General features: G+C 51.5%; 1 protein-coding gene across 3 annotated transcripts in view; it reads left to right on the top strand.

Moving 5' to 3' along the window:
• The first annotated feature begins 2430 nt into the window (after nucleotides 1-2430).
• Nucleotides 2431-22362, top strand: part of LOC111152667 (ST8 alpha-N-acetyl-neuraminide alpha-2,8-sialyltransferase 2) — a 62089-nt gene continuing 42157 nt past the window's right edge. For all 3 annotated transcript variants that reach the window (XM_022511220.1, XM_022511221.1, XM_022511222.1), the window contains exon 1: nucleotides 2431-2528. In XM_022511220.1, the coding sequence (XP_022366928.1) occupies nucleotides 2431-2528 (98 nt within the window). The remainder of the gene's footprint in view (nucleotides 2529-22362) is intronic.

The following is a 22362-nucleotide window of genomic DNA, read 5'->3' as shown; positions in this document are numbered from 1 at the left end:
TCAATTATAAGCTATTCGGAAGACCATAGCTGTACTGTAGCTTGCTCACATCCCGTACCATAATTACAGGTCTTCCTTCTAAACCATGAGCCACTAGAGGGCAGGAAATGCCTCTCTCTCTTTCTTTCCCTCTCTCCCCTTCTCTCTCTCTCTCTCTCTATTTCTCTCTCTCTCCTCTTTGTAGCTCTAGCCCCAAGCACAGAGTGTCTAGCACAGGGTAAGTGCTCAACAAACACGTTGAGTAATGGAATCAATCAATGAACAATTGAAATATGGAGCAGTGTAACAGGTGTACCCCATTCTTACCTCTCTGTTCAGATATCACAACCATTCAGAAAAACAAGACAAAAACAACAAATACAATCCTACCACTCCTTAACCACCCATGAAGTAGGACAAGGGAAAGATCAAGGCACTCAGAAAACTTGGAGATGTGATGGTTAAACCATGTGGCCAGCCACATTGATGGTAAACCCTCCTTTGATGCCCGTTACCACCTCTAATGGACCGGGAGACAGACATCCAACACAGTACTCAACCTCACAAAATCTCACTCCAAGAAAAATAAGTGGTATTCTGGAGGAGCTCCCCGTAGGCATGGAGGTGCACAGATTTTGTGAGGTGCTAGAAAAGAAATGAAGTGATGTCATGGGGATCGGTCTACCCCTCCTCTGGGGAAAAGACATCTGTAACCCATACCCAGAGCTTTCCCCCTTTCTCTGGAGTGCTTCCCTCTCCTGCCCTCCAGGCAGGGTAATGGGAACTCTTCCTATAGGGAAGATCTTATCTTGGCTTCCAGGGTCAACAAGAGCCGTCCAGCAGCCCCCTAGCTTGGAAGACTTCCTCCTGTCCTCCTTCCTACACACAAAGAGGCAGGAGGATCCTGGGCACAGACAGCCCTCTTACCTCCCCAAGGTGCCCCTGAAGGGACTTAGCCACTGACATCCCCCTCCTCAGCCCTGGTGAGAACTAGCTCTGTGTGGGTGGTCCTGGAGGAAACAGCCAATCTGCACCATGCCCCTTTCATTCCACAGTCCTTTTCAGGCCATTAGGATACCCCATATCACTTCTTGAACAGGACCCTTTTCCCCAAACTCAGACCTCGAGGACCCTTTCATAAACCAGATGATCACTTCTAGGAAGTTACATTTCCTGATTTGAGGATTGTTACAATTAGTGCAAGAAAAAAAAATAGGTAATTATCTAATTCCAGTAAAACTTAATGGGGCCCTTGCCAGGCTAATGGTTGGTGCAGAATGTAATTTCAGTTAAATTGTCTAAGGCTGGGGAAGCGAAAAATATTCGGCTTGGGGGGCACTACCCCTTGTGGGAGCCATAATTTCTAGCAGGCCTTTAGATCAAGACAGGAGCCTCCCCCCCGGGGTGGGGGGGAGGGCGGGTACTGATTTTGCTAGGAGAGGGCAAAAGCTGGAGAGGGAAGCCCAGCCCAGAGTCAGAAGGGCCAGGGCAGAGGCTGGGCAGGGCCGCCTCTGAGTCTGCCATTGTGGGTAGAGCAGCCGCTCCAGCAGGAGCCCAGAGTTCTAGCCCAGACTGCGCGACCTCAGGCAACTCAGGGAGCCTCTCCGGATCCAGTCTCTCGGTTCTATCAATGGTGACCAAGATGACCGCCCGGAGGGGGTGGTTTCTAGGGGGCTGAGCACCTAGCCCACAGATTGCAATCAGCATCTCCGCTGAAGTTGGCCTATCTTGGATATCTCTTCTCTCCTCCCCTCCCCCCCCACCCCTCCTAATTCGTCAACTGCTGAAACATCTGCCTGGTTGAAACCGCCTCCTCGCCGAGCGCTGGGGACTGTCCCCAGGTGTAGGTCTTTGTGTCGCCAAAACTTTGCGAGAAAGCGAGGGCGCTGGACAAAGAGCGAGCGTGGGAGGGCGTTTGCCAGCCGGCTGGGGACGCCGGGCGGTGCGCACTCTTCCCGGGTATCTGCTCGGTACCCGGACGCCCGCGGTGCCCCGAGCCCAGCCTCCCTAGGCGGGGAGTGGCGGGTTCTGGCCACATCCCAGCGCCCTCGGGGACTGAAAGAAGCCAGGCGGGAGGAGCAAAGGCGGATGACTGGACCTAGGAGTTGACTAGGGTGGGAGGAGGCGAGCAGAGGCGCGGAGCAAAGCTGTCAAACTGCACTAGGAGCCCCGCGCGGGGGGGAGGAGGGAGGGGAAGGGAAGGGGAGGGGAAGAGGAGGGAGGGGAGAGGAGGGGCGGGCGAGAGCGAAGAAGGAGCGAGCGGGCTCGCCGCGCCTGAGCAACCCCCGTCTGCCGCTGTCGCCGCCGCCGCCGCTGGCCCGCACTAGCCCGGAGCGCAGGGTGTCTGCCCCGCTGCGCGCCGCGCGCGGAGGCTCTGGCGCCTGCAGCTGCGCCCTCCAGCCCCCGCTCCTCGCGCCGGCCCGCGCGGGTCCCGGCGGGCGCGAACCCACCATGCAGCTGCAGTTCCGGAGCTGGATGCTGGCTGCGCTCACGCTGCTCGTGGTCTTCCTCATCTTCGCAGACATCTCGGAGATCGAAGAAGAAATCGGGTAAATAGCTGCACCCGGGCCCGTGCAGAGCCCTAGCGGGATCTCTCCCACCGCGGTACTCCGCCCCCAACACCCGCTTTGTGTGCGCCGCGCCCCCCTAACGCTCAGCTGGAGAAGTGGGGGGAAGGTTTTGGCCCGGGGAGGCGGTGCCGGGGGACCGGGACGGTTTGGGGCGCGGAGCATGGGGGCGCGGCTGCCGTGGGGTGTCCCCAAGCGGGGAGCACGGGCAGCCTCCAGCTGGCCCGCGTCAGGGAGCAGACTCGCCTACCCTACCCCCCTTCCCTAGCGTGTCCGCGAACGATGTTGCCGGGGTCGAGGGAGGGCGCCGGGGAGTGTCTGGGGTGGGCGGAGGGGCCGAGAGTGGAGGAGGCAGGAGTTTCTTTGTCTCCAGCTCGGCCGCTTTCTCGCCTGGCAAAGTGGGCAGGGGGCGCGCGGGGATCTTTGCGCTGGGGGAGGGGATCCCCGGGTTGGAGCGGAGGGCGGGGGCTCTGCACTGGCTCCCTGGAAGGGGAGTGTCCCCAGTACCTACCGACTGGCACACCCTCCTCCCGCCCGCCCGGGATCCCGGCCTTGGGGCGCCAGCTGGTACCGCTAGAGGCGAAGCGCGCGGGGCTGGGCTGAGACTCTCTCCCTCGCCTGGGTTTGGACTCTCAGCTAACCCCACGGCGCCCCCTGCGCCCACGGGTTCCCGTGCGCTCTCAGCGCGGAGACAGAGACCTTTCGGGAAAGTCTGTGTTGCCGCGGGGTCGTCTTCGGGGCCCCCAGGAGCGCGGTCTCGCCCCGGCTTCTCTCCCGATCTCTCCAGAGCTAGGGCGGGACCGCGAGCCCCTGCCCTGGCGCGGGACTTCCAGGAGCGCTCACTTGCGGCGCGGGACGCACCGGCTGTCGGGCGGGGAGACTGGGACTCGCGCCCCGCCCCGCAGCCTCCCCGCACGCTCCACCGGGTCTCTCTGCTTCAGCGCCACAAAGAGCGTCCAATCCGCGGCGGGCAAGTGGGGAGGCAGCTAGGGTTCTGAGGGGCCCAGGAGAGCTTCCTGGCCCAGGGCTGTGAAAGGGTGAGGTCGCCGAGCGGCAGAATGTCCCTTCCTCCTTGGGGCTAGAGCCGAGCCTGGCGCCCTACTCGAGGCCCGCGCCGCGTGCGCCCCCTCCTTTGTCCCATTTGTTTCATTCATTATCAGCTGGAGTTGAGGGCCCGCTAAGCTGACAGGTCCCTCAAAAAGGAAATGACAGGATCCCGAGGCCCTAAGGACCCAAATCTGGGGCAGGCGCCACTTCCTGCCCTCTCCTTTTCTCCCGGCCCCTTCCCATCTCAGAAACCCAAGAATTCCTTCTGTGAGCTCCACTACCTTTCATGAACCCCTCTGCCAGCCTCCTGCTCTTCCTCATTCTCGGTTCCCCCACGAGCTCCGGAAACTTTCGCAAACACTGTTCAGTTAATACGTGACGTGCTCCCACGCAGAAATAGAGAAATATGTTACTTTCCATAGCTGTTTGCCCCAAAAAACAGGGTGGGAGTGGAAAGCGGGCAAGCCAAGTCTTGGATGATGGATGGCCCGGTGGGGAGGGCCTTCCTCTGGGTTCTCCCTCCCTTCTCCCAGCTGTGGGCTCTGCTTGGCCCAGACCACTTGCTGACCTTGACAGGTGAGAGGGAAGGACCAGCAGCTGCCCATTGTTCTGCTATAGAAACATAAGAAGTGCGAGCCCATTCAGGCATCCCTGGCTTTTCCATTCACTGAACTTTGACTGAACAGCTTCTATATGCCAGGGACTTTTAATTTTTAAAATGCAATCAGGAAATCACTTTGCACATAATGCTTCACTTTCCTGCCAAATGCTTTACAGAAACCCCAGCGCCCCACAACCCCACCCCACATCAGGTTATTTCAACAGGGTATTCAGGAATAAGCTCCTAGGCCAGAGCTAAGAAGGGCCTTTACCTAGATATTTAAAACCCAGGGCTCCTCTGCTATGCCCCGCGACCTGTTTCATTGGGGAGGGGAGTATCTGTTTGGGCTGACGCTGGGAAAAATTGTCAGACGGGTCAAATGCGTAATCTTCTGTGGCATCACCCCTCCTTCTTGGTGTCCCTGTCCTCAGGCTGATCCCCCAGCTAGACCTGTTTTGACCCAGGCTTGAAACATCTCCCCCACTCACTCCCTCCCCCAGTCCCACTCCCAATCTGTCCCATACATGTTTAAGTGGAGGGGAGGCATATCTGGGATTTGCCATGGCTGGAGGAGGAAGGATATCGGGCAGAGGACCAGAATCCCAACAGGTGTGATGTCTGCTTAGAGGCTAGGTTCCAAGCTCAGTCACTTTAATCCTTGAAACCACCCCAACTTTGAGTGGTCAGCCAGGGCTCAGTGGGTTAAGGGCCCTGGCACAGTGGCCAGTGAGGGGTGCCAGGAGCAGGGCTCTGTCTTCCTCATCTTATTCCTTCCTGGGAGACCTGGACACATATTCAAGACCATGGTGCCACTGCCCCAGCCGTGCCCACGCTTCCCCATCTTGATCTCGACCTGCACCAGGGATGGCTGTTTCTGGAAGGGGGGACCCCATGGTGTTATTAGGAAGGGAGGAAGGAAATTTCTTTCTGGACTAAATAGTCAAGGATTAAGGAATGAAACGTGAATGAGGGAAGAGAATTGCACATGCATTGTCTGGTGGAACAAAAGTGAGATACACTTTTCTTAAGCTCTTGTACCCCCTTCTTCTAAAATGAAGCTTTTGGTACGGTAGTCTCAGAGGTCCTGTCCTGCACAAGGAATACAATGGGTTGCGAGGGGCAGGTTTTTCTTCCCGAAGCTTTTTCTGAGAGACTCGTTTCTTTTCCTCAGTGATGCTTTTCACCTTCTAACTTGCTTGCTTGTGGAAATGCCTCCCTGGGGCCAAGAGGGAAAAGGAAAGGTAGAAAGATGAGTTCTCTGCAAAGCACTCAAAGAGTGAATTCAAATTCTACATCAGACATTGGGTGGGGCTTTAATAAAACAGCCCCCAACAATTCATGCAGTGCCCCAATTTTTAGTCCAAGTTGTAAGCTAAAATGTTTCTTTCTGATTGTCCCCTGAACTTTAGTCTTGAGGGTAACCTACAACAGAGGGGTGTGAGGCATGACTCTCTTGCCCACCAAGATGTCCCCAAATCCAGTGCACAGAGACATTCAATAAACTTCTATTGCACTGGCCCAGTGATGGGCACATATAGCATCTTTGGGCAAAGCAGACACCCACAGATCCTTAGGTTGGGAAGGAAGTGTGAGGTTCCCCCCCAGGAAACCTCCCCTTTTTTTAAAGTTAGTGTAAATTTGACCCTGTGAAGCAATATCACTTATCCAATATCACACCCTGACCTGGTAAAGCGAGGACAGGCCTGCACAGGTCTCCTTATTTGCAACCCAATGCCCTCATCCCTGAATGAGTTCCTTGAACATAGTCTCTGGTTTCAAAGAAGGTAAATAGTAATAATAGTAATAATCACGATAATGGTGAAGATGAAGGTGATGATGGTCATTAGCATTTATTGATTTATCGAGTGCTGGCTATGAGCCAAGAGCCATTCCAAGTGTCTCATTGATATTAACATACCTTTTTGTCATGGCAACACAGTGGTTACCTCCCGAGGGGCAACAAGACCTCCTACTGGCCAAACTCTGTGTGCCAGACACTGGGCTAATTGCTTTAAAGTACTACTTCGCTCAATCCTACTGTATCTCTTTAAGCTAGGTGCTGTGGCTATCTCCAGATTGTCAGTGAGGAAACTGAGACTCAGAGAGGTTTGGTGATCAAGCAAGGGACTCCAGTTCCGTAAAAAGCCTCTCTAGACTGCCCTGTCCTCTGGGTTCTTTCACCCTGTGGTAATACTACACAACGGGTCTCAGAACTTCACTCATTTCCCAGGGATGTTGCACAGGCCCAGAGTTTTCCTAAGACCATGGTATGGCCTCAGCAGCTTGCAAAAAGGAAAGGTGAATGAAGGAGACTGTGGGAAGGACAGAGGGCTCGTCTCCCCAAAATGCCCCTTTGGTCCCATCAAGTTCAGTGTGATGCCAGAGGACAGAGGATGGCACTATCTGTCCCCTGGCTGTGCGACAAACTCAGGGCCACAAGCAGGAGCATCCTAGACTCACAGGTGGGACCTTGGGCTGAAGCTTCTGGAGGGAAAACCCCTATCCGTTTGCAAATCTGATTTAGATGTCAATTGAAAGAGAATTCTGACATCTACACACCATGTATGATTGGGCATCTGGGGGCCTGGAGCAGGCTTGATGGTAGAGATATTTCACAGTGGGTCCCTGTGAGCACTGGCCTATTGGCATGGACATGTGACTGGTCAGAACAGATGCCATCCAGTCACCCTGGCCAGGAGTCCCAGTGCACCCCAAGCAGACATCAGACCACTACTGTGGAGAATTAAGATGGGGGGCGGGCTAGCTCTGGTCCTTGGCTGTGACCAGGTCTGCAAGGAGGCAGCCACTGTGGCCATCCGCCAGGAGTGAGGTGAGGTGCACCTTTTGGTCGTGGATGAGTCCAGGCTGATGTGAAAGAAACGAGCTCGTCTTTGAGTCCTGAAGCACAGGGACCTTGTCAGGAGAATACATATTTGCTCAAGACGATGCAATCTTTTTTTCTTTTCTCTTTTTCCTTTTTTTTTTTTTTTTTTTTTTTTTGGAAAAAGCTCATTCTTCTTCCCAATCCTGGTGTACTTCCCTCTCATATAAACATGACTGGAGGATAAAATAGGAGAGAAGGCTCTGGTTTTTAACTCACTTGCCCAAGTCCTGTTGCCAACTGTTCCTAGCATCAAATTTAAATTGTAAATAGATATCCATCTTGGAAACCAATTCACCACTCAGGGCCTCTTTCCCCCTTATAAAGCAGGGTTGCTAGGTTTTAAAATTGTTTAGGTTTTACAAATTGGAGATATTGTAAATTGCAAATTATAAATACTTCTCAGAGAGAGTAGAATTCTAGAAAGGCTCCCATGCTTTGAACGCGGTGTGCAAGGTAATACATAATCTGGCCCCAGCCTCCTGTTTCAGCCTCCCTGGGCTCTAGCCATTCTGTTTTGCTCACAGTTTCCTGGAATGAGCCATGACTCCATGCCTCCGTGCTTTTGAACACATTTGTCCTCCTTTCAGGAAAAACCTCTTTGCACACCCTATCCCTCCTGACTCCCACCCCACACTCTGCTACCTTCCCCTGACTCCACCATCAAGGCTAAGGTCTGGTCGCATTTCCTTTGTAAAGCATTGCCAGGGCCCAGACCCTCCTTGGACAGTCTGGGGTGGCCATCCCTCCTGTGTTACCCTTAGCACGTGGTCATGCCAGTATCTACACCCATGGAAGATGCGCTCAGCAATTCTGTTTTATTTCTCCCTGCCCCCAGCCCCTGGTGAGGAGCGTATGACTTAGTGCTTGAAAGCCGTAATATATTTTTCTGGACTAGATGTGGCCAAAATAAGCGTTCAGTCTTTCTGCTCCCAAAGGCCTATACTATTTTTTTTTAAGATTTTTATTTATGTATTTGACACAGAGAGAGAGCACGTGCAAGCACAAACAAGGGGAGAGGGAGCGGGAGAAGCAAGCTCCCCACTGCACGGGGAACCCGATGTGGGGCTCGATCCCAAGACTCTGGGATCATGACGTGAGCTGACGGCAGACGCTTCACTGAGTGAGCCACCCAGGGGCCCCTATACTATTCTAATAATAAGTAAACACCCTCTGCTTACTTGAAAGGTCCTGCTTTTCCACTTTGCCTGCCTCCTGTATCCGACATGGAGGACACAAGCTCAGTCAAGGGCGTTGTTCATCATCTTGGAATGTCGGAGGCCAGCCAGTGGAAAAGCCCTTTCTAGTTTGTAAAAGTAGAGGATTTAGTGGTTCTGTTTCCAACTGCCAGTTCAGATAAAAACCAAAGCTGTCAAGACCCACCCCACACCTCTGTTCAGCCTTTATTCTCCAGGGAACCCTTTCTAGCCCTCTAGTCCCCAGTCACCGTCCTTCTGATTGGACAGAAAGTGCCAGCTCCATCTGCCTTTGTCACCTTCATGCTTTCATACTGGCCTTAAGAGCAGACTTAACCAGGAGCCAACTGTTTCCTTCCAAGGGCTGGTCCCCAGAAAGGATGCTGGAAGTTGTATGTTTGACACATTGAGAGAGTAAGAAACATGAGGTCGGACCATAGGGGTTGCAGGGGGGCGTTTCACTTCAGGTGGCCGTCTCCTGCCAAGGGGTGGGGTCGGTGCATTTCTCCAAGAGAAGCCCTAGGGAAAGACACTTGGGTGCCATCTGCGTCCAGGAAACCCATCTCCTGTGTCTGAATGACTGCCGGTCTGGGGCTTGTCCTTAAGTGTTGAGATTAGTCACTCTCCTGGGTGGCAGCTGGGCTGGTTTTAAATTCTCCCCAGTGGCCTGCAATCCGTCACTCGGCTAGGAAGCCGCCCTGGTGTCCTGACGGGACCTGTTTGTCCCAACGTTTTCTCAGCTTCAGCTGTCACAGACTTCACAGGGGCGAAGGGAACTGCTCCATCCGGGGAGAGCAGTGGCCGTGACAAGCCATGTATCCGTGTTCCACGCCAGGAGCTGCTCCTCCTGGCACTTGACAACTTGGAATCCTGATTCACTGCTCTCCAATCTGAGTCCCGCTCTGCGGACTGTGTGTGTGTGTGTGTGTGTGTGTGTGTGTGTGTGTGTTCCTAAATGGCTCTGCAAGGAGGCTCATGCTTTGTCGGAGTTTCCCCAGCATCTTTTTTGTTCTTCCTGGGGGAACCCAGAGGCCCCCCTCAGCCGTACCTCCCAGTCCCTTTTTGAGCCTCAAGGCAACAAATTTTCCTCCTCCTCTGGCCTCTTAGTCAGCGGCTGGGGGTCAAAATGACCCTGAGGTCAGTGGTCCCCAAGGCTGATCCGCAGAAGGCCAGGGATCCAAAAGGGAGAAGAAAAGAAAGAAGAAAAAGTAAAAGCCCAACGTACCCATGATGATTATGCTGGTTAGAGTTGCCGGCCGCCATTCCTGAGAATGAGTCTCCTTTATTGCGAGGTGGTGTTCTTTTTTCCTGTGGGGTAGAAAGGTGTCCTCTCTTTCCTGAGAGAGAGCGATAGTCTTCCGTGGCTGAAGAGATTGGTGGCCCTATGACTCCCCGATGCTATCGATGTTACCGATCCCTGAAATCTAACAGTCTGGGGTCTGAGTTTGCCTTGAAGGGTAAGCAGAGGGGGTCACTCCCCGAAGCACAGCTTCTCTCCTCACACATCCTTTCTTCTCAGAGGCCGATGCCACAGAGAATAACGCATCACTCTGGGATGCCTGCTCTGAGCCGAACGATACTCGAAACCCGTTAGCCTTCTTCGCACCTGCCCTATCAGCAGTCCCGTGAGGTCTGTGCTGCTCTGTCCTCCATTGCACAGAGGAGGAAACTGAGGCACAGAGCAGTTAAAGAATATGACCAAGGTCACACCGCTAGTGAGCTGCAGAGCTGGGATTTGAACCCAGGCTGCGGCAAGCAAGGAGAACGATCCAGAAACCACGTACTGAATGGCCTCCAGTGGGGGAAATCTGCAGAGGCTAACGCTGGGAAACATGAAGGTCTGTGGGGAACAGCGGTGCTGAGAGCGAGCTCCGGGGCCGTGTGCTAGCGCCAGGCTGGGGTGGCATCCTGGAAGCCTGTGGGCCGATGCCCTGTAGGGCGGCCGGCTCCAAGTCACCTGTTGCACGATGGTACCTCCCCCAGCCCCCCACTTGCCCTCACCGAGTCTCCTCAGAATGGCTCTGGAGCGTGGCCTCATGCGACCGTCTCATTGCCAGAGAGACTGATACACACTGAAGGAAGAGGAAGACAACACAAGTAATTAAGGCCAGGAGGAATTTCCTTCTGGGGAAAGACAGAAGGGCTGGTGCTTCCAGCTCCCTCGGGCTGTGAGGGGCCCTTTGAGGAAGGAGGGAAGGAAGGAAGGAAGGAAGGAAGGAAGGAAGGAAGGAAGGAAGGAAGCTGGCAGGGACAGGACAGGCTAGTGCAGGGAGGAAGTACGTGCCCAGGGAGCCCTGTTTTCCAAGGACTGATACGTGCCCACCATTCTGCTGGGGACCCCATGGCTCACTCCCTTAACCCCCACAGCCACCCTGTTTGCCTATTTGCAGATGAGGGTGGGAGAGGATCCAGGATTTGCTAAGGTCACACAGGCGGGAAACTGAGGTGCTAGAATCCTAAGCAGGTTTGCCTAGGCAGGCCCTAGCAGGCCTTAGCTACTTTGGGGAACTGGAATTATGGGGCTGCTGCTCCTGTTCCCTGCTCGCTAGGCCTCCTCTGTATCCTCTGTACCACACAGAGGGTTTGGAAAGGGAAGCTGGGGACATCTGAGACTGCAGGGAAGGCTCATGGCAGGTCAGAGGAGCGCCCCAGACACAGTGGTGGCCACTGCCCTTGGGTGCCCCATTTCAGTGGATGCTGAGGAAAGGGCGGCCACACTCAGACTCTGCCCAGGGAGTCGTGGGCTTGTGTTGTTAGTTCCCCATCTCCGATTTCCAGAACAAGAACGTTGGCTGCACTTGGAGGAGCGATACCCAGGATTAATTCACACCTTCTCTCTCAGTAAATGCCAGCGTGGCTTAAATAATGAAGGGAGGAGGCATACGATCTCCGGAGAAAATGAGCTGGTAAATTGACAGGGCCGGGGACTTTCAGTTGCTGTTCCCGGAAGAACGCCGGCGGGGGGGGCTCAGTCGGTGAAGTGTCTGCCTTCAGCCGCGGTAATGATCCCCAGGTCCTGGGATCGAGTCCTCCGTGGGAGCCTGCTTCTGCCTCTCCCTCCGCCTGCCTCTCCGCTTGCTTGTGCGCTCCCTCATGCTCTGTCAAGTAGATAAATAAAAGCTTTAAAATAAAGAAGGAGAAGGAGGAGAAGGAGAAGGAGAAGGAGAAGCAGCAAAGCCATTCTGACCGCACCTCCATGGTTCCCAAAACTTGGGAACACTCAAGAGGACTCTGTATGACATCTGACTGTACCGGGATCCACAAGGAGAAGCAAAGAGAAGGGCAAGACAGAAACCCCCAGTGCCGTATTCACCCCAACCCGGGGCAGGATGCCTCTTGGGCCGCTGTATACAAGGACAGAACCACAGCTGGCCAGCCTCGGGCGTGGAACCAGCGTGGAACCAGCCAACCTCTGCAGCCCCTTCCCCACCCTGTCTGGTGCTATCCAGTAAAGCTCTAACCTCCACTGGTGTCAGAATAACTCACTTAGGTCTTCACTGTTCATTTCTCCCAGCTGCCAGCACAAGGGTAACCGTGGGAAGATTGAGGCTCTCCTGTCTGGAAAAACACTTACTACCTGTGTGACCTCAGGCAGGTGACGTCACCTCTCAGAGCCCCAGCTTCCTAATCTAAATAACGGGGTTAATAATATCTGACTCACAGTGTTCTGAGGGTTAAATAAAACACACATCATGGGGGTGCGCCTGGGTGGCTCAGTGGGTTAAGCCGCTGCCTTCGGCTCAGGTCATGATCTCAGAGTCCTGGGATCGAGCCCCGCATCGGGCTCTCTGCTCAGCGGGGAGCCTGCTTCCTCCTCTCTCTCTGCCTGTCTCTCTGCCTCCTTGTGACTTCTGTCTGTCAAATAAATAAATAAAATCTTTAAAAAAAAAAAACAAAAAAAAACATCATGGGAATGAAAAATTGTGCCGCCGTGATGGGAATCAATATGGCGGTTCCTCAAAAAATTGGAAGTAGAATTACCATAGGATCCAGCAATCCCACTTCTGGGTGTGGACCCAGAAGAATTGAAAGCAGGAGCTTGAACAGGTGTTTGTACACCTGTGTTCAGTAGTATTTGCAGTAGCCAAAAGATGTCCAAGGATGCATGAAAGGGTAAGTAAAGTATGGCATATAGGTATGAAGGAATATTTTTCAGCCGTAAAAAGGAGGGACATTCTGGGACCACCTAGGTGGCTCAGTGGGTTAAAGTCTCTGCCTTCGGCTCAGGTCATGATCCCAGGATCCTGGGATTGAGCCCCGCATCGGCTCTCCGCTCAGCGGGGAGTCTTCTTCCCCCTCTCTCTCTGCCTGCCTCTCTGCCTACTTGTGATCTCTGTCAAATAAATAAACAAATCTTAAAAAAAAAAAAAAAAAGGAGGGACATTCTGACACAGGCTAAGACATGGATGGACCTTGAGGACATTATGCTAAGTGCAAAAAACCAGTCAGAGAAAGATGGATACTGAACGATTCTACCTCCGTGAAGTGCCGAGAGTCATCAAATTCCCAAGACAAAAAGCTGAATGGTGGTTGCTCAGGGCTAGCGGAGGAGGGAGCGACTATTTAAGGCATACGGAGTTTCAGTTTTGTGAGATGAGAAGAACTCTACAGATGGTTGTACAACGTCCTGAATGCACTTAACACTAGTGAACTGTACAGTTAAATATGGTTAAGATGGGAGGTGTTTTGTGACGTGTATTTTAACCACAATTAAAAACACGCATACAGATGCAAGCCACCAAAACGCACTGGACAGGTGCTTAAGGCACATTGATTTATTTTAAGAGGGTAGTTATGGTCTTAACCAAGCAACATCAGTGGGAGTGTTCTTCAATTCAAGAAATAATATAGTACCAAAAAGCACGGTGGGGAGGAAGTCAAGGGAGAAAGGGGAGAAGGAATATAGAGCTAGACTTACAGAAATACAAACCACTTGCTGGAGGGGGCAGACACCCAGCACCTGGGATTTGGAATTGTGGGAAGTGCAAACACGTAATTTCTTTGTGGCATTCTGTAAATACCTGTTGGCCTGCTGGCCAGCCGGCCTAAGTTCAGTGGGAGCAGCCCAGGCTGCGTGGAATGTAGGGGATGGTGGGAGGCGTAGGCAGGGAAGGGGATAGACAGCCCAAACTACCCTCCCGCCACATCTAGTTCCCTAGCTGCCCCTTGCCTTACCATCTGCACCCCGGTAGCCTCGGTTAGTGTTTTTGGTTCAATGGTGAATCTGAAAAAAGAAGAGAGCCCCAAATGCTAACCCCCAGAGATTTGGCTCTCTCTGGCCTAGGGAAGGCTGACATACAGCTGTCTCCCTCGCTTGTAGGCTCAGGCCACACGGTTCCCCTAACACAGGAGGAATGAGGGAGTGCCGTGGGTTGCGGGGGCGGGAGTGCGGAAGCTGTGGGTCAGCGTCCATGAGGGCTGTAAGAAACAGTGCCAGCCCCAGGCCAGAGTTTCTGACTCCGCAGATCTGAGTGTGGTCTGAAAGTCCAAGTTCCAGGTGATCTGTTACCATTGGTCCCTCCAAGGACCACATTTGGAGAACCACGGGGCTAGAGCCTTGTCACTCAAAGGGTGGTCCTTGGGCCAGCCACATGGCATCATCTGGAGTTTTGGTAAAAATGCAAAATCTTGGACTTCACCCCAGAACCAGACCTAATGAAATTGAATCTGCATCATTACAAGACCCCAGGTGATTTGCATGCACACTCGCTCCACTGGTGGGTATAGCTGGTTTCCTGGCCTTCTGCGGAGCCCCAGCCCAAGTCAGTGAGGTCGAACCATCAGACCAGGGGAAACTTGTTGTAGGATCCCTGTTACTCGTCACAGAGTTGGCCTAGAGTTACCCTTGAATGGATGTCAGAATAACTTGCTAATAGTTATTCTTAGAACCACTTGCCAAATGCCTGTGTAAGCACCAGGAGCTTTTCAAACATTATTTCACACATTTATTATAAAACCCCAACAAAACCCACTTTGTGGAGAGGTAAACTGAGACTCCAGTAAAGTAAATGCTTCCTAAACACAGAGAAAGAGAACTGAATTTTCTCAAGGTCTAGCTGGCCATTTTCCGGGTGCTGGAGATTTAGTCCCAGAGATTAGCCTGCTTCCCCCCCTCTGCCCCTCTCCCAGATGAGGCCCGAGACAGGAGGCAAGGCAAGGAGAAATCCCAACCAAGGGTGGAATTGATCTATGAAATCAGTCTTCAAGGAGACTGCAGTGTGTCTATACCAGAAACAACCTCGTCCCTGGGCTGTAGCACATGATTGGAATTTCTGGAGAAGCTGGGCAGCGAGGCCCTCCTTGGCTGGATCATTAAGCCCCACTCATGAACTTGGCCGGGATGTGGTCATTCCCACAGGAAATGCCCCCCTTTTCTAGCTGGTATATGCCGTAACAGACTCCTGGGGTTCCTGGGTTTTCTGGGTGGTTTTGGTGGCTTACCCAGCCTACAGTCTCATCCCAAACTGTGCTCTGTTATAGAAAGCAGAGGAATTAAGGTGGGGGAGGCCACTGGGGGTGATCAAAGGCAGGTATAAGAAAGCCATTAGAACCTACCTGCTCCTTCAGGTAAAGATAGCCTCTGGGCAGGCTGGTAGCCAAGAATTTAATTGTATTTATTCTTGCCATTATTTTCTATTTAGGGCAAGGGATATTGGTATTCTATTTATGGTACTGATATAAAGATTCCTTTTATGATAAATTCATTTAAGTTTTTAAGCAAGTCATTGTAAAGAAAAATATTAAGTCAATAAAGTGCAGTTAGCAAAACCCCTAAAGGAAGATCCAGGAAAAGATTGACGTCTGTGCAGTGATGATGCACTAGCCTTACTTCTTCCCCGTGATCGTTATCTGCCCCTTTGGTAGCAAAGCTGTGACAATCCTTGCAAAACTTCTATAGGAAGAGGAAGAGAGCTAATCTTCCTAGAAAGTGCCTGGTTACAGAGGCACTTGCTCACGATACCTGGGGAATTGCCCAGGGTACAAAAAAGGAATTGGCCAATGAAACAGTCTTGTGAATGCTTTGAAAAGCAAGGGTGATTTAGGCCCGAGAGACCCCTGGCCCCCAGCAATGCCACAAGGTTAGGCCCCCATCTCACTGTCTCCTGGCATGCTCTACTTCTGGTTTGCGCCGCACCTTAGGCTTCGTGTATCTGGCATGATACCTTTCTTGCCTGTGGGATGGTAGCCGCAGGAGGCTGGGGCCACCACAGCAGACCTGTGCTGCCTTGTGCTTCTAAGCTCCTTGCACGGGCCTTGCGGAGACTATGCCCTGGTTTGGAGAACAAAGGCAGGAAGGGAGAGAGATCAGGAAAGGTGGGGATTCCTTCCTTGAGGCTCAGAAAGGTCCCTGCCACCTACATCCTGAGATCGTGTCTACATTTCTCTCCATGGCCGAAGGAGAGAAAACGTGAATTATACAAGCCCCCCCTCCGCCAAAGAACTGTCTGATTTGAAGTCCATCAAGTGCCATCCTACTTACAGAGGAAGCCCACTTTCCTTTTGGCTGGTTCCATGGAGAAAGACCAGCGCGCCCCCCCCCCCCATTAACATAAGTATCCCTCGCAGGGTAACTTGAGGTTTTCTATAGTCTTCGTGACCTGGTACACAGAAGCCAGAGGACTGGAGGGGTGTGGCCAGAATCAGGAATCTGCTGGCAGGCTGAGATCAAGCTGATAACACGGAGATTAATAAAGGTCTGCAACCCCCTCCATCCTGGAGCACGAAGGAGGGTTTTAAAATCAATGTTCGTCTGGCTGGCTTAATGGTACCTAATCTTACCTTTTGAAGCTGGAACGTTTGGGAGTTGAGATCAATGGAGAGAAAATAAAGTAAAATGTGTTGACTTTGGGGTTTTTTAGTCTTCATCAGAGTGCCATTGTGTAGCTTTGTTTTTATTTTCTGTCTTGGAAATCGGCGGAGATTAGCCACTGAGACCATCAGCCTGGACGAGGTGGTGGGGTTATTCAGTTTTGATTTTACTGTTTTCATCCACTGCAAGACAATCTCTGTGAGGGAAGAGTCCATTTCCGCCCCGTTCACCAACGTGTCCCCGGTGCATCACGCATGGTAAATGCTCAGGAACCGGTTTCTCAAATGTCACATTTCGGCGTAACCAGCACACTCTACCTACCATAGAGAAGTCCACTGTCCGAACCTGCTCCCAGCGAGGTGCAGAAACAGCAGCCTTGCAAGGCACTCGAGGTGCCACCGGACAAAAGTGTCCCTGGTACCGAGATGCTGTGACCATTACTGCGAGCTTCATGTGCTTACCACAAAGCTGTATGAGTCAAATGGATCCGACTCGCCATCCACAGGTGCTCACAAGCCCTGTGTTGGAGGCTGGCACCATGCAAATCTGAACCCAGTACAGGAAAAAAGGCTCAAGGCACTTGTGGTTTAACGGGTCAGAGACTTCTTAGGGATTGATGACAGATGGGTCTGGAGTGAGCAACAATTTGGGGATCGGGGTTTTGGTTATGGATTCACCAGCCCCAGGCCATTCACCTTAAGGGCAGGCCCAAAGATCTCTGGGACTTAGTTTCCCCATCTGTAGAATGAGCATAAGATGAGCCCACAGTTCTTCTCTAGCTCCAATGCCTCACAGCTGGTGCCTCCCTCGATGGGTTTCCTTGTTGGATGGAGTCCAGACTCACTGGAAATAGCAAATCCTTTTGTTATGCTTCTGAATTCCTTGCCCTGAAATTTTAGAGGGGGGCAATAAATAGGTGCTGGTCTATTTTCACCCACCAGCTGCTCTACATTAAACAGAAAAAAAAAAAACGGCCACCACTGGAGAAGGCAGACTAACATACCAGGCACTGCAGTAGACACTCTCACATCTCAAAGAAGCACCTTATAAACTTGCAAGAGAGGTTCAGTAATATCACTGTTTCCTGTCTTCCAGTACCACTTGGAGAATCATTATATTACAGCAGGATTGGTGCTGCAGATAAATTATGCTCAATATTCCATGTGTTAGAAAAGCACTAAGTGTGTGTAGTAAAATATAAAAGGCTATTATCAAATATAGCTAAGTTGGAGAATTTTTGGAAGCTTTCTTCCTTTGGTTATCAGGAAGATTCATTGTCACCAAGAAACCTCTGGTGTGTGCAATGGCAGTGCCTGTCCTCAGCGGTGAGCCCTGCCTTGCAATAAAAATAAAAGTGACATTGTTGTGCTAAGGGTACTGATGATTCATACTGTAGGAGCTCCAAAGAGGGCTGAGGACAAGAAAGACATTTCGCAGAGGAGGCAGGATCAGGGTGGGACTTGAGTCCAAGGATGGGTCCAAGGACTTAGCCAGAAAAAGAATGAAGGTGGTGATCCAGATGGGGAGAATGGTCCAAGCCAAGGAAAGGGTGAGTGACAGCAAGGAGCTGGGCTGGAGTGGAGGCTTCAGGAGTGCCTGGAGGTGGAGGAAACTATAGCAGGACAGAGGGCTCAGAGCCAAGCTGTCAGTGCTGACGCTATCACACTTGGTTCTTTTGGGAGCCACTTTGGATTAAGCTGAGGTCCAGAGACCTCTAAACAGTCTGTGATTGATCTCAGGAGATCAATGAACCTCTTGAAATTCTAGGCATTTTTCTGGACAAAGGATCCATATATTTTCAAGGATTCTCAAAGAGATCCATAAAGCTGAAGAGAAGATGTTATGGACAGTAGGAAACCTTGAAGGGTTTTGAACAGGATTGTGCAGAGAATATGTGAGCTGCTGAGAGGGGGACGAGCTGGGGACACCACTCATGTCATCCACAGGAGGAGCATGAAGGGTTAGGGTTGCAGTTGTGTCAATGGAAAGGAAGAGAGAGTTAGGGCATCATTTTACAGAGAAGAAGTAACAGCGCTCAGGGGACCATCAGTGGTGGCTAGGACAATGGTTTGGCCTTAAACATGGTGATTATAAAAGGATGGAGTTTGTCTATGTGGGAATGAAGACATTTAAAAATCACTGCCTGAATCAACAATTAGCAGAGCATTGGGACAAAAGGCTAGCTGGCCCATTTTCCTTTATTCTTTAAGTATGGCAACAAAGGCTTAAGATGGGAAGAGGTTGTCCATGGTCATGTACATGGCGGGCAACTGGGATCAAGCCATAAGAGAACAATATCTAGGAGGGAGGTTGTGGAAGATGGAAATGGAGATTGGAAGCCATTTGTAGGGAGATATTAGTTGAGGCCATGAATGGAGACAAAATCCCTAAAGAAACAGAGACTCCAGGATTAAGCCTTGGCCATTGCCCTCATTTAAAGGATGGAAAGGAGAAGCCAAGGTAGCAAAGGCCATAGAGCAGGCTGGACAAAGTTGAGAGGGGAACCAAGAGACCAAAGCAGTGAGCAAGAGAGGCAAGTGCTCCTGGCAGGTTTGAGGGTGCTCAGGGACCTCTGGACTTAGCCATCAGCAGGTGTCTGGTGACATTTGGGACAATGATGAGATGAAAGAAGATTTCAAAGAGAGGTCCCTGATCAAAGAGGTGGTGTTTACCGTCTGGCTGCACCAGAGGTTTGAGAAGGAGGGAGAAGCAGGTCCGGGCTGTGAAGAGCAGGCAGGAGAATAGTTTACAAAGAGAAGATCGCATTTGTAAAAATAAGGTAGAGAAACAAGGAGCGGGAGAAGGAAAGGAGAGGTTATATGATAAAACTACCATGTTGAGGTGAAAACAAGACCAATAATCAGAGTTGGGGAGAGGAAGAGTGGGATGAAGGCTCGAAGACCATATTCTGGATTGGGAGGCTCCAGAAACATGAATTTTAAAGGAGGGAAGATCTGGGATCTGCCGACCCATCAGGCTCTTCTTGCCTAAGCAGATCCCTCTGCCTGGGGCTCTTCCCACAGCCCTTTGTGAGGCTGGCTCTTGCTCAGATTCCGTGATGCTGACGGAGTGCCGGCTCCTTTGGCAACTCTTCCTTGTCTCCCGCCGAGCCTGCCCCCAGTTCCTACACACTCATCCCTGTCCTCCTCCTTTCCTCTTGGTGCCACCAAGTACATGTTTATGACTCTTCCTTTGTTGAGATATTTGTCTTTCTCGTATGGGTATGTGTGTGCTTCCAAATTTAGATTTATTTTAAAGATTTTATTTATTTATTTGAGAGAGAGAGAGAGCACAAGCAGGGGGAACACTAGGCAGAGGGAGAGGGAGAAGCAGGCTCCCTGCTCAGCAGATGTGGGACTCGATCCCAGGACCCTGAGATCATGACCTGAGTTGAAGGCAGACACTTAACTGACTGAGCCACCCAGATGTACCTCAAAATTTAGATTTTAAGCACCTTCAAACCTGGAGGGTGGGTTACTTTCTATCCCCATTGTGCCCCCAGGGCTCAGCTTAGGGCCTGCCATATAGTAGGTGCCTAATAAGTGCATGCTAATTGGAAGAAAATGATGGGAAGGCAAAGGAATCCAGCCATGACCCGTCTCTCTTCTCAGAAGAGTTTTAATGAGAACAATAATAGAAGTAAAATTGAAATCGCATCTGCCAAGCTGTTTGTATATATTCATTACCTCATTTACTCTGCAAAGTTTACTCACTTTAAGCAGTGAGGAGGCTCAGCTTTAAATACTCTGCTCGCTCACCAAAGCCTGTGTTCTTCTGTCGCTCTTTTCTTGACGGTATTGAATCAAAGAGGCATTTCTGTCAAAAAAATAAAAATAAAAATGCAGAGAGACTAGATCCCTTCCTGCTTTCCCTCTTCCAGGGAATGGGGAGGTTCTGGGCATCCTCTCCCCACTGCTCCCCATTCTGAACATGCCCATGCAAAGCCCTTTACAGGCCAGGGTGTTTTACAAGAGCCTAAGAAGGGTTAAATTTCCCATCCACTTGTCCAGTCCACTGTGGTCACATGGAGAAATAAGCTGGTGAAGAATTCTCTTTGCCTCTGGATTGTTCTCAAGTCCAAGGAGAGAACAGACTAACCCTCACTTCCCCCTAGCTTCTTCCCTGGCCTTTTCTAGGTGAATTCAGTGGCAGGAGAAGTGGAGAAGGGATAAGGCTCAAAGCCAGCCCCAGTCCAAAGCCTGAGATGCTACCTTGAGCCATTGTCCCCAGAGCACCATGCAGAGCCACCAGCCCAGACCCCTGGAGGCAGACGGGCGGAATGCCCCGCACACACCTGGGGAGTCCGGACTGATGCTCAGGGCAAGAGGGAAAGCAAGGGAGGGGTACTTGTCCAGTCCATCTTTGCGCCTCTCACTTTTGTGTGTTTGCAGCAGAGACCAGGCTCCCTGAAAAGCTGCTAGAAACATTTGAAACATTAGGGCCAAACCCTCCTAGAATGAGAAGGTAGGAATCCAGTGGGATAGACAACCCCAAGTCCCTGTGCACAAACCCCTTGGAGGACTTGGCTCCCTGCTCCCTTCTTTTGGCTCTGCCAGGGGACAGCTGGGCCTCTGTCTGGAGTCAGGTGTAGGTCCCAGGTACAATTGCTGTCTGGCCCTGCTCTCTGGCTTCTCTTCTGGGTTTGCGCCAATTACACAAAGCCCCAGTTTTGACTCCACTCAGGCTTTGACCGCCCCTGCCCCAACCCCTTGCCCCATGTTCCCAGCTTAGAGACAATCTGTTAGACAAAGCCAGGTTCAGATCCTGCCTCCAGCTCCTCCTTGCTGTAAATCCTTGGATTCAATGTTTAACGTCTCTAACTGAATGGGATTACTAAAAATGCTCACCTCGTAGGGTTATGATAGAGACAAAAGGAGAAAATCCACAGTGAGGGCGTGGCCTGTGGGTCCCGGATGCTAGGTACCCAAGCAGTAGCAACTCAGGATGGTCACTCCTCTGGGCTCTACCATCCAAGCAAAGTCCTTCTTGAGTCCCCACCCAGACACCTGTTTCTAGCATCAACCTGACACAGGCTTGGGTGCCACCATCCTCTCTGTGCCCATCCCGACCCCACCCCCACCCGCTTCAAGCTACAGTGACGTTTGTTGAGTGAAGTCATTTTCTATGCCCTAACTCAACATGGCAGGAGGTTGCGTTTTCCATCCTGAGCACCAGCTCTGGGCTTTTCTCCAAGGCAATCAGGAATTGGCTCACAGGGAAACAATGGGCAGAACCCCTCCACAATTCCTCCCCAGAGCCCCCAGACTCCTCCAGAACACAGGGTAGGGGTGGGACTGGAGGCCATGGCTGACACCTGAAGTCATGGGGGCTGAGTATCCTTCCAGAGCTCGGTCTGGTTTCCTCTTACTGTTCTGTTAGTTGGAAGTTCAATCAGCGAGCCCTGGGCAGGCAGTAGCCTTGCACTGTATGGTAGGAAGAAGGAACTTTCCAGATTTCCTTTCCAGCAGCTTTGCTTCTACAGGGGGCAAAGGACTCAGCCTCTGGGTGTTCTTCTTCTGCTTATGGTTGAATTTATCAATAAGCACCTTGTCAGTTGTCATTGAGAAGGAGCAAGAAGCTAGTGCCCCCTGCCACTCCCCGCACACCCTCAGGTCCAGCAGGCTTGCTATACTGGCTTAAGAGGGGCTTCTGAGTCAGGGGCGTTAATGGAGAAGATGACATGCCATGTTTTGCGACGTGAGTGGCAAAGAGTCAATCCAGGGATCTCAAACTACAGAGTCCAGGTAGGACACGTACATAAGTGAGGCATCTCAGGGTAAGACAAGAGGGAGTGGTGAGGACTGTGGCGAAATGAAGCATATTCCCGCCTGCCCCCCCGCCCCTGCTCAACTCAACCAACCACTCTGACTCAGTGTGGCCAGATCTTTTGATTGTTCATAAGGATCCAGAAATTAGCATGCTTTATAATAACTATTCCCTTGAGCTTTAAAATATCGGCCTCTGATTTTTAAAATATTTAGAATATGCAAGTCATCCCCACCCAGACACGTATTGAGGCCAGATATGACCTGGGGCCGACTGTTCATAAACTCGGAATTTAGTAAATGCAGATAGAATAAAGGATTCCTGAGGGAGAGCATGATGTTCAAAGATACGACCTTGGTTGGATCCAACCCACACATTCCAGAAACTTCCCTTTGTGGAGTTAGCAAGTGGCAAGTGGGAAAATGGAATACGAAGACAGAGGGGGCTACCCCAGAAAGTGTCTCCTGTGCTCTGCTCTTTAATCTGTACTCTTTATTTTGAAAGCTGGGAGGGTC

This window comes from Enhydra lutris, unplaced genomic scaffold (genome assembly GCF_002288905.1).
Source record: "Enhydra lutris kenyoni isolate GAN:26980312 unplaced genomic scaffold, ASM228890v2 scaffoldscaffold29, whole genome shotgun sequence".
Classification (NCBI taxonomy): Eukaryota; Metazoa; Chordata; class Mammalia; order Carnivora; family Mustelidae; genus Enhydra; species Enhydra lutris.
Note: the sequence above shows the minus strand (reverse complement) of the source record. Positions and strands in the feature narration are given on the sequence as shown.